The sequence below is a fragment of the Podarcis raffonei genome, chromosome 8, assembly GCF_027172205.1.
Source record: "Podarcis raffonei isolate rPodRaf1 chromosome 8, rPodRaf1.pri, whole genome shotgun sequence".
NCBI classification, from domain to species: domain Eukaryota; kingdom Metazoa; phylum Chordata; class Lepidosauria; order Squamata; family Lacertidae; genus Podarcis; species Podarcis raffonei.
This window is the reverse complement of record NC_070609.1, coordinates 66066351-66081647: the sequence shown is the minus strand read 5'-3', so window position 1 is coordinate 66081647 and position 15297 is coordinate 66066351. Positions and strand designations below refer to the sequence as shown.

Here is a 15297-nt window from a genome sequence, read left to right as displayed (position 1 = left end):
GGTCATCTAGTCCAACCCCCTGCAATGCAGGAATCTAAACTAAAGAATCCATGACAGATGGCCACCCAAGCTCTGTTCAAAAACCTCCAATGAAGGAGAGTCCACCACCTTGCAAGGTAGTCTGTTCTTCCACTGTTGAACAGCTCTTACTGCTGGAAGTTCTTCTGATAGTCGGAATCTCCTTTCTCGGCATGTGAATCCATTAGATCAGGTCCCACCCTCTGGAGCAGCAGCATAAAACAAGTTTGCTCCATCTTCCACGTGGCAGGCCTTCAGATATTTGAAGAAATGGCTTAGCCATGCTGGCCACATGACCCGGAAGCTGTACGCCGGCTCCCTCGGCCAATAAAGTGAGATGAGTGCCGCAACCCCAGAGTCAGTCACCACTGGACCTAATGGTCAGGGGTCCCTTTACCCTTACTATCTTAAAGGACGCGGGTGGCACTGTGGGTTAAACCACAGAGCCTGGGACTTGCCCATCAGAAGGTTGGCAGTTCGAATCCCCGTGACAGGGTGAGCTCCCGTTGCTCAGTCCCTGCTCCTGCCAACCTAGCAGTTCGAAAGCACATCAAAGTGCAAGTAGATAAATAGGTACCACTCCGGCGGGAAGGTAAACGGCATTTCCGTGCGCTGCTCTGGTTCGCCAGAAGAGGCTTAGTCATGCTGGCCACATGACCCGGAAGCTGTATGCCGGCTCCCTCGGCCAATAAAGCGAGATGAGCGCTGCAACCCCAGAGTCAGCCACGACTGGACCTAATGGTCGGGTGTCCCTTTACCTTTACTATCTTATCATCTCTCGGTCTCCTCTTCTCTAGGCTAAACATGCCCAACTCTCTCAACCATTCCACATAAAGCTCCTCTGTACATGTTCCAGCTTGTCAGTATCCTTCTTCAACTGTAGTGTCCAGAACCAGAAATTATTCCTGGTGGCATCTGACTAAGGCAACATAGAGCAGAATCATGACTTCCCTTGATCTGGACTTTAGACCTGTTGATGCAGCCTAGAATTGCACTAGTTTCCTTTGCTGCTGCATCACACTGGTGGCTCATGTTCAGCTTGTGGGCTGCTAAGACCTCTAGATTCGTTTCAAATGTACTGCTGTCAAGCGAGGTGTCTTCATGGAAAGTCAGGGCTCCATCACTGAACCTCTCTTGCAGAAGGGCAAGCAGATTTTCCTAATACAGGGACCCAGGAATCTGTCTTATATCAAGTCCATTATTTGTCCAGATCACTGCCTGCACATATGATATCTGAAAGAGGAGGAGGGGAGAGAAATATGTGCTTATTGCCAAATGGCGGAGTTTTGTGTTGTTGTTTTTAAGAACACCAGCCTAGTAGTTCAGAGGAATAACATTTCAGCACCTGTGAGAACCAGGAACCTAGTGTTCAAAAGATGGAATCAAGATAGCCGCCCCCTTTGTAGTTAGATAGCTACAAACCTGAACATGATTTAAAATAGCATGACGCATGGTGAAAATACATCAGCTCAGAACAAGCTAATTTAGTCCTGGATGAGTGAAGAGCTTTGCATCTTATTAATAGCAATGCAAATTTTGACATAATTGCTTTGAAACAGCACATCCAATGGATGAATCCATTATTATTTTAATGTATGCAGTGATTGCTTCCCCCAGAGCCCTATTCTCCATAGATCCTGGGCAGTTTGGGATAATAGGCAGGCAGAAGTCCAACAGGTCCCCACTGTTGAGTCTTTCCCTCCCCCCACTCATCTGTATGATTGTCAGCATGGTGTGAAAAGCAAATTCATTTGCTGCACCAGTTTATGCATGCCTACTCAGAAGCAAGGTCTGTTGAGTACAATGGGAATCCCTGTACACAGCAGCAGCCTAGGTTGTCAGAAGTACTGTGAGTCTGACTTCTTGAAGTGGAGGTGCAGAATCTCTGGTGGTCTCTGTAGGAGTCAGTGTTCCAATCTCAGCATCCTTTGAATCAGCCTCTGCAGGGACGGGAGGCTGTCCGTTGCATCCCTAAATGAGTCAAAGCTCAGGATTTGACTCCTTCCAGTTATTACCAGAACAGTGGCTCCCAGAAACAATGGTGAACCCCTTTGAGGCTGTGCCAGGTCTTGGTGAGGGCTACTGCGGGCCACCTATGCCTTTCCAAATCTGCTCAAATCGGCAAGGGGGTGTGGTGAAACAAAAAAGACCTAGACACGCCCCCCCAAGACCAGAGTCAACTGGGCGGGGGAGGGAATGAGGAACCAAGGGAGCAGGTCCTGAAGGATGATGGGAGCTGGAATTCAGCAACACCTGGAGACCCAGAGATATTCCCCGCCTCTGGTGCCTTCCAGATGTAGTGGGACTGGAGCTCAGCAACATCCTCTCCCATCATCCCTGACCACTGGGCGTGCTGGCTGCTGGGGCTAATGAGAACTGAAAGTGCAACCACATCGGAGGGCAACAGGCCTGACACTCGTGGCGTGGATGCCATACCAAGGCAGAAGATGGGAGCGATGGACCATTCCCCGTACAACACAAAGCATCCTTGGGTCCCCAGCGCGTTTTGACTTTTACTTTTTCCTTCAGATACTGCCATGCAGGGGGTTGGACTAGATGACCCCTTTTGGCCCCCTACAATTCTGAGAGACCCGAGCCGCGCGCCCACGGGTGGGCGTGGCGTAAGGGAAGGGGCGGAGGCGCGGAGCTATTGAGGCCAACAGCCCCTGAGTGTGAATTTGATAGGCCGGGTGGTGAGTAGATGTTTTACCTTCCTCTACCCGCCCCCGGAGGAGGACCGACGCCACGCGCATCTATTCTGAGACGCACTCCGTTCACACGTGCGCGCGCCTACACGTGTTGGGAGACGGGAAGGCGGGCGGCCCGGGAGAGCGCTCGGATCGCGCACGCAGCGCTTTGCGCGCGACCGGAGAGGGAGGCGGAGCAGCGCGCAGGGACTCCGCCGCCGCCGCCTCTGCTTCCCCTCCTTCGATCGCGGCTTCTCGCAAGCAGAAAGGCTGATCCGAATCGGGAGCTGGCTCCGAGGCAAGACGGGGACGGGGAATTGGGGCCAGGGCTCTCTTCGCGGGGTGGGGGAACCCCAGTCCGGCGCCCGGTGGGTGAGTCCTGGAGGGATCTCCGGGCTGGGAAAGGGAGACCGGCAGGCAGGGAGACAGAAAAGGAGTATTTCATCTCCGCGCGCCCCCCCTCCCCGCTTCAATAACACACACCAGCTGCCTCTTTAAATAGTGCAGAAATCGGGGCTCCCGAACATAGAGAACTGCCCCCGCCCCCCTACAGTGGGTAGGAGGAGTAGGTCAAGACGGAGTGGGGGTGGACACGTCTTTGGCATTCACACATGCCGAGGAGCACCGGGAGGATAGGATCCGGCAAGGGTTTTACTCCTAAGAGGGGAGAATTGAACTCTAGCCCCCAAGGATGAAAACAAGGTGCCCCCTTTCTAGCTAGGAGCAGGGCACCAGGGAGGCTGGCCGAGATCAGGCATAGTATTGCTATACTGATATATGGCATTTACACCCCACCATACCCTCCAAGGAGTTCACGGCATCACTTATATGGCTCTCCTTTCTCCTCAGTAAATCCCCACAACAACCCTGTCAGGTAGGTTAGGCTTGGCTCCCAAGGTCACCCAGTGAGCTCCATGGCTGTGCAGGGACTTGAACCCTGGTCTCGCGGGTTCTAGCCCAACGTCCCAACCACTGTGCCACACTGGTTCTTGCATTAGCCAACATCCGCTTAGACTGCTTCTTCCTGGGATGTGTACTTGCCCTGCCCCGCAGCTGCCAGAGAAGCCTTGCCCCTAGGAAAGGGGTTGCGTGCCTGGGTTGGGACCTCTCCGCTGCCCACCATGGCTGCCATGCTGCCCTGGCGCCGGAGCAAGTTTGTCCTGGTAGAGGAGAATGAGGGCAAAGGCAAGAGCAAGAGTTTGGGTCCCGGCTTGAGCTACGCCTCTTTGCTGTCCAACTTTGTTCGCTCCTGCCCGGACCTGTGGCCCGAGTGCCCCCTGGAGCGGCTGGGCAGCGTCTTCCGCAGCAAGCGCCAGAAAGTGGAGCTGAACAAGGAAGACCCCACCTACACCGCCTGGTACCTGGGCAACGCCGTCACCCTGCAGGCGAAAGGCGAGGGCTGCACCGAAGAGGCGGTGGAGAAGATCTGGGCCAAGAGCGAGTTCGGGAGCCGCAGCACCAAGATGAAGTTGACCCTTGGCCCCCATGGCATCCGCATGAGCCCCTGCGAGAAAGGTCTCCGCCGGCCCAGCCATGCCTACCTGCTGCACCGCATCACCTACTGCGTGGCCGACGGGCGGCACCCCAAGGTCTTCGCCTGGGTCTACCGGCACCAGGTCAAGAACAAAGCAGTGGTTTTGCGGTGCCACGCTGTCCTGCTCTCCAAGGCGGAGAAGGCCCACGCCATGGCGCTTTTGCTTTACCAGACGTCCCACTCAGCCTTCAACGAGTTCAAGCGGCTCAAGAGGCAAAACGACTCGCGCCACATCCAGCAGCAACTCCTGGGAGAAGCCATCATCCCCCTGGTGCCCCTACGCAAACTCCTCAACTGCAAGTGCCCCTACAGGCCTCCGGCGGACAGAGGACGCAGCGCCCCTAGGCTGAGCGCCATCCAGGAGGAGGAGGAGGAGGAAGAGGAGAAAGCGGACAGGGAGGAAGGGGCCTCGGGCGCCCCTTGCGGCTGCGCAGCCAGCTCTGCAAACGGCAGGACCAGCGCCAACCTGAGCAGCTGCGCCAGCGCTGCCGCTGGGGCTGCCACCGGCGCTATAGGCGCCCGACTGTCCATTTGCACCACCTTGGCCGTTGGTACGACTGACGGCACATCCCTCTGCCACAACGCTGACACCACTCGGGGCCGCAAGACGGTCAAAAGCAGGGAGAGGCCCGAGGTGCTGACTTTAGCCCGCGAGCTGAGGGTCTGCACTTTGAGGGGGCCCCTCCACCGGGAGGACTTGCCGTCCTGGGAGCCCCCCAAAGAGTCGTCTTGCCTGCCTTGTTAAGGATCCTGCGGGCATGGGCTTATTTTGCAGACTCTCCTCCCCGGTGATGGATTTGAGGGAGTGGGCGTCGGGAACATGTTGCTTCCTCTGCTGCTTTGTTCCCTTGTCGGGCTGCACTCGGTACATTCAAGGTTGATAGACGGCACATGGCAGAATGGTTAGTCCTTGCCAGGGGATGAACATTGTTGACGTGCCGATTCTACCTAACTGATGTCTTATGGGCCAGTTTTCATTTTGACCAAACTGACCTATCTGTTCCAGCCATTTTTATTCTTCTACGGACCCTCTGAGGCTTCTCGCTCCCTGATCAACCTGTGCCAACCTGTTGAACAACCGCCGGACACCCAGCACCCCACCTCTGGGATCAGGGTGGCTTAATGGTTCTTATGCGTAGAAGTGAGGTTGTGCAGGCTACAGTGGCTTTTAATATTTGTTCGAAGTGGCAAAGGGGGAAAATGTCTCAAGCCGGGCAGGGGGAGCAAAATCTCTCTGTGTATGTACGCCTCAGCATAGATATTTATTTATATGTAAAGAGTGCTCACCCTTTGGATTTGTACATGTTTTTGCATGCTTCCTTCCTCCCCACCCCTGGTGAGGGGTTTGTGTGACATCATACTGGGCATCTGATTTTGGGAACCTGTATTGGGTTAGGAGGCCAAATGAGGAACACTCTTGGAAGCAATCATTTCCCCTCCAACCAACTAATATTGGAGCTGTAGGAGTGGAAGTGAGGATTAAACTTGGGTTTCCAATTCCATTGCATTTCTTTTTCACTAGCCTTCTGGGGCCAAGGTACTCTACTGCCAAAACATCCAATTTTGTGTGTCCAGAAAATGCAGCTTCTCTCCTTTGAGTAAGGGCCTAACCCAATTAGGTTCCCCACATTTTTGAAGAGGTAAATTAAGTAGTGTGTGTGTGTGTGTGTGTGTGTGTGTGTGTGTGAGAGAGAGAGAGAGAGAGAGAGAGAGAGAGAGAGAGAGAGAGAATATCTGGCTAGCCTTTACTCAAAGCAGAGAATCTGCTGAATTCCTGAAACCCTCTTTAAAAAACAAACTGGGTTTCTAGTCCCCATTGTTTTGAATTCACACAGTGGAAAGATAAACATAGGCAACTGATGACCTATCATGGGCTAAATTCAGCACTTGCTGCCTCCCTTGCAGCAGCTTCTCACCTGGTCCCAATGATCCTCTTTGCTGCATATGTTGATTCTTTAGTTTGCTGCATGTCAGAGACTACCCAGAAAAAGAAGAATCTGGATTCCACAGGTTTTTATCGACGTGTGCACATGTCTGTCAGTGATACAAAGGAGGGAGGAAAGACATGAAGGAACTGAAAACACTCCGTAGCAACAATAAAAGCACAAGAGAACCAGGCGATTCCTAATACATTGATTGGGACTTGCTCACATTTCAGTCGATTTGGAAAGCTGAAATGTGGAAGAGGAAAAACTGGGAAGGCCTCTGGAAGTGAGTTGTCGGGGGTTGTAAGCCAACTAAGCCTTACTCAGAGGAAACACACTGAAATTAACCAACCTACGTTAGTCATGTCCATCCAGATCAATGGGGCTACTCTGAGTAGGACTGCCATTGGCTACAACCCATTGAAACTGGTAGGCTTCACACCATGCATTGAAGCACTATGATACCACTTTAAACTGCTATGGCTTCCGCCAAATAGTTCTGGGAACTGTAGTTTGCTAAGGGTGCCGAGAGTATTTAGGAGACCCCTATTCCCTTCCCAGAGCTATAATTCCCATAATTCCCTGAAAATTGTTAAACCACTCTGAAATAGTAGCTCTGTGGAGGAGAATGGGATCTCCTAACAACACTCAGCACCCTTAAACTACAGTTCCCAGGATTCTTTGGGGGCAAGCCTTAAAGTGGCATGATGCTCTAAATGTATATGCAGATGAAGCCCTAGTAAAGACTATTAGTTTCAGTGGATCTGCTATGAGCATGACTTGGTCGGATTTTCAAACTGAGAGTTTAAAAATCAGCAAAGGTTTGGTTCTGTTCTGGGGAGAAATCTGCCTTTGAGACTCGGAAATGGAATATATGATTTCTGCCCACATTTTGCTGCTGGGGAGGGCTCAGTGCTCAGTTGCAGAGGGCAAGCTCTGCACATGGAAGGTCTCGGATATTGCCAAGGTTGCAGGTTCGATCCCTGTATGGGACAGCTGCATTGCAGAGGGTTGGACTAGATGATCCTCAGGGTCCCTTTCCAACTCTACAATTCTATGATAGACGTGTGTAAAGTTATGCATGTTATAGAGAACGCGGACAGGGAAAAGGTTCCCTCCCTTTCTCAATCACACCAGAACGGGTGGCCATCCAATGAGGCAGAAGGATTCGGGAGAGACAAAAGTACTTCTTTATGCAGCAAGTGGTTAAACTATGGAACTCACTGCCACAGGAGGGAGGGATGGTGGCCAGTTTGGATGGCTTTCAAAGAGGATTGGACAAATTTTTGGAAGATAAAGCTACTAGCCCTGATGACAATGCTCTCTGCCTATGGTTGGAGGCAATAATGCTTTTGAATTACCAGGCGCTAGAAGCCACAGAGGGCTCAGGTCCTGTTTGCAGGTATCCCACAGGCATCGGGTTGGTCTCTGCAAGGACAGGAGGCTGGACTAGATGGACCACTGGCCTGATCCAGCAGCCTCTTCTTACGTTCTGCTCATAGGCCTGATCACTGTGAGAAGAGAATGCTGAACTAGATAGGCCTTCTAGCTGAATCAGGCTAAATCACCCAATCGGTGTAGGGCCACACTGAGCTCTACAGGGCTAATGCACTGCTTGGGATGTTCCCTTGCGTCCACAAAGACCCCACTTCAGTTCTCAGCATAAATATCAGGTTATATCTAGGGAAGATTCCTGCTTGACACCCTGTAGAGTCAGGCGACTGGCACCCAATCTGGCACCTTCCAGATGTTGCTGAACCCCAACTCCATCAGCTGATGGAAGGTGAAGTTCAACAACATCTGGAGTGTACAAGGGTCCTCAGCCCTTATGTGGCCAATATCGAGCTTAATGGGTTGAGGGAATATTCTGGTACAGCAGCTGCTTAAGACTTATATTTTACTGGTGAATTTGGACTGCCTTTTTAAAAAATAAATAAAAACTCCTTCTCCCTTTCGGCTCTCTCTCAAGACATGTTTGCCTGGGATGGGATTGTGCGTCTTCTTTGTGTGGGGGCGGAATGCAGAACCTGGGGGTGACATCTTCCATTTTTTATGTGGCGAGATCTCTGGAGAGGAGAGAACCTTAGCGAGTCATTATTGAAGAAACTGGAAGTGCAGGAGAATCTGTGTGTGTGTGTAGGCATAGGTCTGTGACGGAGGCAAAGCATGATAATAACTGCTTTGCAATCTTTGCGCGCAGAAAAGTATGTTTCCCCCGCTCTCTTTTCTATATGCATTGTATTCGGCTGGGGAGGGGGAAGTGATGAGGTCAGAAAGGAATATTACACCTAGAGGCAAACGACTGTCTATTTTTAGCTACTTCCTGTAGCAATTGCTTTTCCAGAAAGATCCACTGAAGGGAGGGGGGTGGAAATGGGGTACAACATCAACTTTGAGTGGTCATGCCAAATGACTTCTTTTTTTAAAGTCGGGCCACATGGCAAGGCAACTCATCTCAGGGAGATGATGGGGCCAGCTAGCGACGTTTGACTTCTTTATCTGTTTTTCCTTACTCTCCTGGCTCAAGCAACTCATGTGAGCTCCCTACCAAGCTGCTGAGTTTGGTACAATGCTCCATCTAATTCAGTATTGTCTACACTGACTGGCAGCAGCTCTCCCAAGTTCCAAGTGGGGATCTCTCCAAGCCTTTACCTGGAGATGCTGGGAACTGAACCTGGGGTGCTCTGCATGGAAAAAGAGTGCTCTAACCACTGAGCTTTGTTTTTCCCCTGCCCAAAGCTTGGTAGATGTTTGGAGTTTTGCTCCCAAAATAGCAAGAATCATGTTATTTCTGTTCTTGGTGATAATGTCTCACGGCAATTGCAAATACAGTGGTACCTCAGGTTAAGTACTTAATTCATTCCGGAGGTCCGTTCTTAACCTGAAACTGTTCTTAACCTGAGGTACCACTTTAGCTAATGGGGCCTCCCACTGCTGCTGCCGCGCGATTTCTGTTCTCATCCTGAAGCAAAGTTCTTAACCTGAGGTACTATTTCTGGGTTAGCGGAGTCTGTAACCTGAAGCGTATGTAACCTGAAGCGTATGTAACCCGAGGTACCACTGTAAGGCTGAAGTGACCCTCCCTAGTTCCATTCCTCTATTTTTCCTCAGGGTTGTTCTGTGGAGGAAACACAGGCGCCTTGAGCACTCCTTGCAAGCTGATTGGAAATGTGGAGAAGTGAATATTGGGAAAGTGAGAAACGGAGATGAAATTGACATATCCCTACCCCTGGGTAAGACCTCTGAACTAAGTTGCTGGGTGGGTTGGGAATGGCAATAGTATATCAAGTGCTTCTTTGCACAAAGAAGGTTCTGGATTCCAATGTCTTCAAGTTAAGGTTGCGCTTGGAAAGGCCCCCCTCTTGGGGAGCTGCTGCTTGCTGCCAGTCAACAAGATTACTTGCCTGCCTTGGAAGCGGTCCCACGGAGGGCCCTGCTGCAACCCCGACGGAGCTGGTGAGCTGAGGTGAGATTTTTACCAACTTGACCTTTACAAGATAAATAATGGTGACGACCAGGAGTGGCTGTAGAACATCAGGCTTTTATCGGAGTGATTTAAGACCCCTTCCTAAAAGAACTACCCTAAAGGGAGCACACAAAAAAAGCACTCGGCCCTTTAAGAATAGGGGTAAAGTCAAGCCGAGTGAGAATCAGCAGGAAACTGAAACTTAGAATCATAGAATCATAGAGTTGGAAGAGACCACAAGGGCCATCGAGTCCAACCCCCTGCCAAGCAGGAAACACCATCAGAGCACTCCTGACATATGGTTATCAAGCCTCTGCTTAAAGACCTCCAAAGAAGGAGACTCCACCACACTCCTTGGCAGCAAATTCCACTGTCAAACAGCTCTTACTGTCAGGAAGTTCTTCCTAATGTTTAGGTGGAATCTTCTTTCTTGTAGTTTGAATCCATTGCTCCGTGTCCGCTTCTCTGGAGCAGCAGAAAACAACCTTTCTCCCTCCTCTATGTGACATCCTTTTATATATTTGAACATGGGTATCATATCACCCCTTAGCCTCCTCTTCTCCAGGCTAAACATGCCCAGCTCCCTTAGCCGTTCCTCATAAGGCATCGTTTCCAGGCCTTTGACCATTTTGGTTGCCCTCCTCTGGACACGTTCCAGTTTGTCAGTGTCCTTCTTGAACTGTGGTGCCCAGAACTGGACACAGTACTCCAGGTGAGGTCTGACCAGAGCAGAATACAGTGGCACTATTACTTCCCTTGATCTAGATGCTATACTCCTATTGATGCAGCCCAGAATTGCATTGGCTTTTTTAGCTGCTGCATCACACTGTTGGCTCATGTCAAGTTTGTGGTCAACCAAGACTCCTAGATCCTTTTCACATGTAGTGCTCTCAAGCCAGGTGCCACCCATCTTGTATTTGTGCCTCTCATTTTTTTTGCCCAAGTGCAATACTTTACATTTCTCCCTGTTAAAATTCATCTTGTTTGTTTTGGCCCAGTTCTCTAATCTGTCAAGGTCGTTTTGAAGTGTGATCCTGTCCTCTGGGGTGTTAGCCACCCCTCCCAGTTTGGTGTCATCTGCAAATTTGATCAGGATGCCCTTGACTCCATCATCCAAGTCGTTGATAAAGATGTTGAATAAGACCGGGCCCAAGACAGAACCCTGTGGCACCCCACTAGTCACTCTTCTCCAGGATGAAGAGGAACCATTGATGAGCACCCTTTGGGTTCGGTCAGTCAGCCAGTTACAAATCCACTGAGTGGTAGCATAGTCAAGATCGCATTTTACCAGCTTCTTTACAAGAATATCATGGAGCACCTTGTCAAATGCCTTGCTGAAATCAAGGTAGGCTACATCCACTGCATTCCCTTCATCTACCAGGCTTGTAATTCTGTCAAAAAACGAGATCAGGTTAGTCTGACATGACTTATTTTTCAGAAATCCATGCTGACTATTGGTGATCACAGCATTCCTTTCTAGGTGCTCACAGACTGTTTGCTTAATGATCTGCTCCAGAATCTTCCCTGGTATTGATGTCAGACTGACTGGGCAGTAATTATTTGGGTCCTCTCTTTTCCCCTTTTTGAAAATAGGGACAACATTTGCCCTCCTCCAGTCTGCCGGGACTTCACCTGTTTTCCAGGAATTCTCAAAGATGACTGCCAGTGGTTCTGAAATCACATCTGCCAGTTCTTTTAATACTCTTGGATGCAGTTCATCTGGCCCTGGAGACGTGAATACATCTAGACTAGCCAAGTATTCTTGTACTATCTCCTTAGTTATTCTGGGCTGTGTTTCCTCTGCTGAATCATTTGCTCCAAATTCTTCAGGTCGGGCATTGTTTTCTTTATCGGAGAAGACTGAGGCAAAGAAGGCATTGAGGAGTTCAGCCCTTTCTGTGTCCCCTGTTTGCATTTCACCATCTTCTCCTCTGAGTGACCCCACTGCTTCTTTGTTCTTCCTTTTGCTACGAACATACCCATAAAAGCCTTTTTTGTTGCTTTTAACCTCTCTAGCAAGCCTGAGTTCATTCTGTGCTTTAGCTTTTCTGACTTTGTGTCTACACGTGCTGGCTATTTGTTTGAATTCCTCTTTGGTGGTTCCCCCCCTTTTCCATTTTTTGTACACATCCTTTTTTAATCTTAACTCAGTTAAAAGTTCTTTAGATAGCCACCCTGGCTTCTTTAGGCACCTTCCATGTTTCCGTCTCAATGGTATTGCCTGAAGTTGTGCTTTTACTATCTCCCTCTTAACAAACTCCCAGCCATCATGAACTCCCTTTCCTTTTAGTATTACTGTCCATGGGATCTCACCCAGCACTTCCCTAAGTTTTATGAAGTCGGCTTTCTTAAAGTCGAGAAATTGAGTCTTAGTATGCTTGGCTGCTCCTTTCCGCTGTATAGTAAACTTCAGAAGAGCATGATCACTCGCACCTAATGATCCTTCCACTTCTACCCCACTAACCAGGTCATCAACATTGGTTAGGACCAGATCTAAAACGGCTGTTCCTCTTGTTGCTTCTCCCACTTTCTGGACAATGAAGTTGTTTGTAAGGCCAGTGAGGAATCTGTTTGACCTTATGCTCTTGGCTGAGTTTGACATCCAACAAATATCCGGGTAATTGAAGTCCCCCATTACTACTATCTCCCTTCCTTTTGCATGCTTGGCCATCTGTTCCAGGAAGGCATCATCTATGTCCTCCGTTTGGCTTGGGGATCTATAGTAAACTCCCACAATGAGGTCACTGTTATTCTTCTCTCCCTTAATTTTGACCCAAATGCTCTCACTTTGGCTTTGAGGTTCTAAATCTTGGATCTCTTCACAGGTATACACATCCCTGACATATAACGCCACTCCTCCTCCTTTCTTGTCTGGTCTGTTTCTCCGAAATAGATTGTATCCCTCCATTATTACATTCCAATCGTGGGACTTATCCCACCAGGTTTCAGTGATTCCTATTATGTCATATTTAGTTTGCTGTACCAAGACCTCAAGCTCATCTTGTTTATTTCCCATGCTTTGCGCATTAGTGTACAGACATTGAAGTCCATTAATCATTCCCCCGTGTCTCTTATTTAAGGATTTTTTCCTCTCACCACTAGGTCTGCGTGCTGTTTGCTCCATTCGGTCTATGACATTTGGATGATCATCTTCATCAATTGATAGACTCCTACCTTCAGGAGCACTGTCTCCCTCCCCCACATTAGTCAGTTTAAAGCCCTCCTGATGAGGTTTCTGAGATTTTTGGCAAAAACATTCCTCCCAACCGTTGTGATAGAGATAGATTGTGATAGATTGATAGAGACTGTGGTTCAGATTGCGGAGATGAATCCACTCTCCCATATTCTGGAGGCGGAAACCCCAGCACCAGACCCATCTAGCATGCACCCCATCTCTGAGGCAAATATGGCTACAACATCTGCCTGGGACAAAATGAGGGAACTTAACGAATCTGAATTAGGCTCTCCATGTAAAGTGCCCCATATGGGTACACTTACTTGTAACTTTATTAACCCACTTTCTTCTAACGTGTGCAAGTTGAATAAATCCATAGATACCATCGAACCGGTAACAGAACCAGCTGAACCAGACCAACAAATGAGAGACGACTCTATTTTATTTTTAGCCCCGAAGAGTGATCTGGTTGAAGACCCGACAGGTCGTATTAACAAAACTATCCAAACAGTTAATGATCACTCAACTAGTGGCACGATACCTGTTGACTTAATTTCGCTCTCTCTAAGTAATACCCCCCTAATTCTACCATCTGGCTCTGAAAAGTCGACTATCTTAGGCCTAACATCTGCCTTTAGCGAGACGAGTGGCACGACTTTACAGCCAAACCACCCCAATAAATCTAAACAGTTGGGATGTATAGCACAATTGCCACCTTCTCAAAGGAAAATTACTGATTTTTTTGAAGCTGAAACTCCCCCAAATTTAGAATCCTATTCCCACATGATCTGACTACCTAACGACCAACCCAGCCACTCCTCAATGTCATTTCTATGCTGGAATATTGCGGGATGGAGGGGGAAGAAATCTGATCCAGACTTCTTAAAATTTGTTAATTTATTCCAAGTAATTCTCCTACAAGAAACTTGGGAAGAGGAGGTGATTGACATAAATGGATACGATACCATTTTGCTTCCAGCTAGCCCCTCTCTTAAAGGTGGACACCCTAGGGGAGGTTTGGTAATAGCCATTTCCCTCAAATTGCAAGCAAAACTTACACTTGTTAAATCTTCCTCTCCTTATGCGATTACAGGATTGATTTCAGGAGGGAAATTTGAATTACTGGTAACACATGTTTATTTCCCCCCTGGGGGGCAGGTAGTGGACCTCCACTCCAAATGGGAAACACTTGAAGAACACTTAGCTTTCTGTTACACTAAGTTCCCAAACATCTCAGCAGTCATGGGAGGTGATTTTAATGCTCGTACAGCTGCAAACTGGGAAGCGCTAGGCAAGGCCAAATGGTGGGTCATACCTGATCACCAGAACTTGGATTTCTCCCCCCATATACAGAGAAAATCGAAAGATAATAGGGTTAATGAAGCGGGAACCCTTCTTTATCAGCTGATTTTACGTTTGAATTTGATAATTTTAAACGGAAATTGTCCCCCCGGATATTCCGGGTGAGTTTACTCATTTGAGCACACTTACAAATAGTGTTCTCGATTATTTTATTGTTTCTAGAGATTTATTCCCAAATTTTTCTTATTTTAAAATAGAAAACGTTCAAATGAGCGACCATCTCCCCTTGAGTGCCAAGCTTTCCCTAGACTGGCAGTTTATCAAGTCTAGACACCCCATATAATATGGGAATAAATACTGCAGAACAAGTGAGAGGAATAAAATGGTCAGTAACTCAAGCCCAAAAATATATGGAATTCTTCCAACAAGAGATAATTCAAACTCATGTTGTTTTAGATTTAGATTTGTATGGGCATGAACAAATTATCAATTCATTCTCTCTGCTTACAGAAAATCTTATGTCCTTTTTTACAGTACCAGCCATCCAAGTAAATTGGGCCCATTTTAAGACCGGTGCCCCTTGGTTTAACTTAAAATGCAAACAAGCTAGACGACATCTCTGTGCCATTTACAATGAATATAAATCTTCTGGTGCCTTAGTATTACCTAGGAATTACCAACAAGCAAAAATAGCATATAAGCAAGCCCAGAGAATGGCTAAGCAAGAGTGGCAACAAAATCGTTGTTCATGTAACTCACGGCAATTTTGGCAATTGGTTAATAGAAGATCAAGGAGATACCCCTTAACAATAATTCCTGCCCCGGTCTGGGAATCCTTTTTAAGGAAATATTTTGCGTCACCAGATTCCAATACCAACGCTCTTGATGATGTATTTGATCATCTCCCCATCTGGCCTCCTACTGACCCCGATGAAATCTTGAATTTAATCTCTAAACTTAAAATTGGCAAAGCCCCTGGGCCAGATTTGGTTCCGGCGGAAGCCATAAAATTACATTCCGACTGGTGGGCAAAAATCCTGGCTGCTACTTTTGATGCTATTAATGCAACTGGAAGGGTGCCAAAAATATGGAAGGACGCTATTATAATTCCAATATATAAAAAAGGCTCCCCAGACAATCCGGAGAATTATAGGAATATTAGCTTACTGTCAATAGTCGGAAAGATATAC

At 48.3% G+C, this 15297-nt stretch overlaps 1 protein-coding gene across 1 annotated transcript; it reads left to right on the top strand.

Annotated features, from left to right (window-relative positions):
• Nucleotides 1-2756: 2756 nt before the first annotated feature.
• FAM43B (family with sequence similarity 43 member B) lies at nucleotides 2757-6318 on the top strand. The gene has a single exon (XM_053400507.1). The coding sequence runs from the start codon at nucleotides 3827-3829 to the stop codon at nucleotides 4982-4984; it is 1158 nt and encodes a 385-aa protein (XP_053256482.1). The 5' UTR covers nucleotides 2757-3826; the 3' UTR covers nucleotides 4985-6318.
• Nucleotides 6319-15297: the final 8979 nt, after the last annotated feature.